Here is a 2,199-nt window from a genome sequence, read left to right on the forward strand (position 1 = left end):
AAAAAAGCTAAAGCAAAAGTTGCGTTCCCCAATTTTTCTGTGTTAAAACCTGTATAACTGTCAAAAAGCAAAAGAAGCCAGAGAACCGAGTACGGGAACGTTTTCTGGTAAATTCCTGTAAATTCATGCAACTTCTTGCGAGTTAGGGAACGCAACTATTAATGAGAATACACCAAACTTAGGTCGGTGTTATGCAGAAATTTTGTTTGGCAAACTATCGCACGCAGTTGCAGTAAACTCGGAGAGAGCGAGTTTGGCGACTCTCACAGCAAACTAATTTTGTTTGGTCAAACTGCAGCAAATTCGGTGTTGTCATATATAAAAATTTTTGACAATTGTTGCTATACACAAAAAGCAAATGATTTCATGTCTCTTTTCGCTTTTGCTGTCTGCTTTCGCTGACTTATTTTTCTTAAGCTTCAGCTAAGCAATAGCGAGTGCAATGAAAATAGTCGAGCAACTCCAAATCCTGCTTTTATTTCAGTATTCAGTAAATATTATAAAATTGTACCAGGCCGGTATCTGTACATAATAGATATTAAAGAAAAGTTCATACAAGCCAAATTAGCAATTTTTGGAATTTTGGAATAATATATGGAATTAAATGCAGTTCACCAATGTACATATTTGTAGAGGTCTAACTGGAAATATGGAATCCATTTTATTACTGCAAAATATTTAATTCCCGCTATATGTATTTGTACGTATGCTTTGGAGTTGTAGCTTGAAATACAAGCAAATTTTTCCGTTTGCTTGCGTTGCTATGTATGTACCTGCTGCCACATAAATGTTTGTATTCAAAACAATTGTCAAACGCGCGAATTAGAATACGCATGCTTGGGAGTTCCAGCTTTAGCTTTTTCATACCTAAATATGCTAAAAATTAGAAAATCTCCTATGCTTTTGGCTGATTTTCAGTATGTTGAATCGTATTGAAGGTTCATATACTAGCGAAACCACCTTCTTCTTCTTTCCTTAGTTAGCGAAAACTAATTTTTAATAAACAAGAATGGACATTTTCTTATAGCATCACTAGCAAATACCCGGCGTACTTCACTGCGCCTTAAAAGTATTTTTGTGTTATTTGATACCCGTATTGTAATATTTCATTTATTTATTCAATTAAGTTAAATACAATTTTTCTTAAAAAATATTTTCGGCAGTAAGCTTTTCTAAACCTCTTCAGTTGTATACCCATTTGCAACATCTAAGCCTTCTAAAACCGCTTTCTTCTCAAAAGCGTATTGCAATATAACTTTTGGGGTATTCACAACGGTGTCGCAAGTGTCGTATTGTAATTTTTTTCCTTCTTATATTTTAAGTTACACCTCTAGCAATACATCAGTTGAAACTGTTTTCATTTTCATGCGTGAGTTTTCGAGTGATGCGCATACAAACATACAGATAGACATTGGCCTGTTACAATTTTATTATATGTATAGATATTTCAGGGTATAGTACTAAAAACTACATTTATTTCAGTAAATAATAATAGCAAAAAAATAATTCGGGCATTACTGTGTTAAATATATACTCATTACATATTTATAATGCCTTCCCGAAAACGCTCCAACCTATCGTCGGCTTCTGCTCAAGCCAAACGAGTACGATTGAGAAGATTTACAGAAAATCAACAGCAACGAGAAGAGCGTCTAGCACTGCAACGTTCTAGAAATGCAACTTCTCGATCTCAAGAGACTGCTGCTAACCGCGAATCGCGCATTGATGCTAATAGACGCCGTAACGACGCGTCAAGATCTGCAGAAAGTGGTGTTCAACGTGAAAGTCGATTGAGTGCTGACCGGTCTCGCAAAACTGAAGCACGAATTGGGGAAACTCGGGGAGAACGTGAGTTTCGTTTAAGCTCTGATCGTAGGCGCCACGAGTTTTCTCGATCTGAAGAGACGAACTCTGAAAGAGGACAGCGTTTGTCTTCTGACCGCATCCGCCACGAAACCTCACGTTCTATAGAAACGCATGAGGAAAGGGTGTCGCGTCTGTCTGCTGATCGGACGCAACATGAAATCACGCGCTCTCTAGAAACGCATGAGGAAAGGGTGTCGCGTTTGTCTGCTGACCGCACGCGCCACGAAATCACGCGCACTCTAGAAACGCATGAGGAAAGGGTGTCGCGTTTGTCTGCTGACCGCACCCGCCACGAAACCTCACGTTCTATAGAAACGCATGAGGAAAGGGTGT

General features: G+C 38.5%; 2 protein-coding genes across 2 annotated transcripts in view; both read left to right on the forward strand.

The window, feature by feature from the left end:
* Nucleotides 1-2,199, forward strand: part of LOC118735727 (serine/threonine-protein kinase rio2) — a gene marked incomplete in the record, with an annotated part of 254,041 nt that overhangs the window by 13,237 nt on the left and 238,605 nt on the right.
* The window catches only part of LOC118750140, a 5,359-nt gene continuing 4,710 nt past the window's right edge, over nucleotides 1,551-2,199 (forward strand). The window contains exon 1 of the mRNA XM_036484871.1: nucleotides 1,551-2,133. Coding sequence (XP_036340764.1) covers nucleotides 1,551-2,133 — 583 coding nt within the window. The remainder of the gene's footprint in view (nucleotides 2,134-2,199) is intronic.

The sequence above is a fragment of the Rhagoletis pomonella genome, unplaced genomic scaffold (genome assembly GCF_013731165.1).
Source record: "Rhagoletis pomonella isolate Grant_MI unplaced genomic scaffold, Rhpom_1.0 Rhpom_scaffold_00001, whole genome shotgun sequence".
Classification (NCBI taxonomy): Eukaryota; Metazoa; Arthropoda; class Insecta; order Diptera; family Tephritidae; genus Rhagoletis; species Rhagoletis pomonella.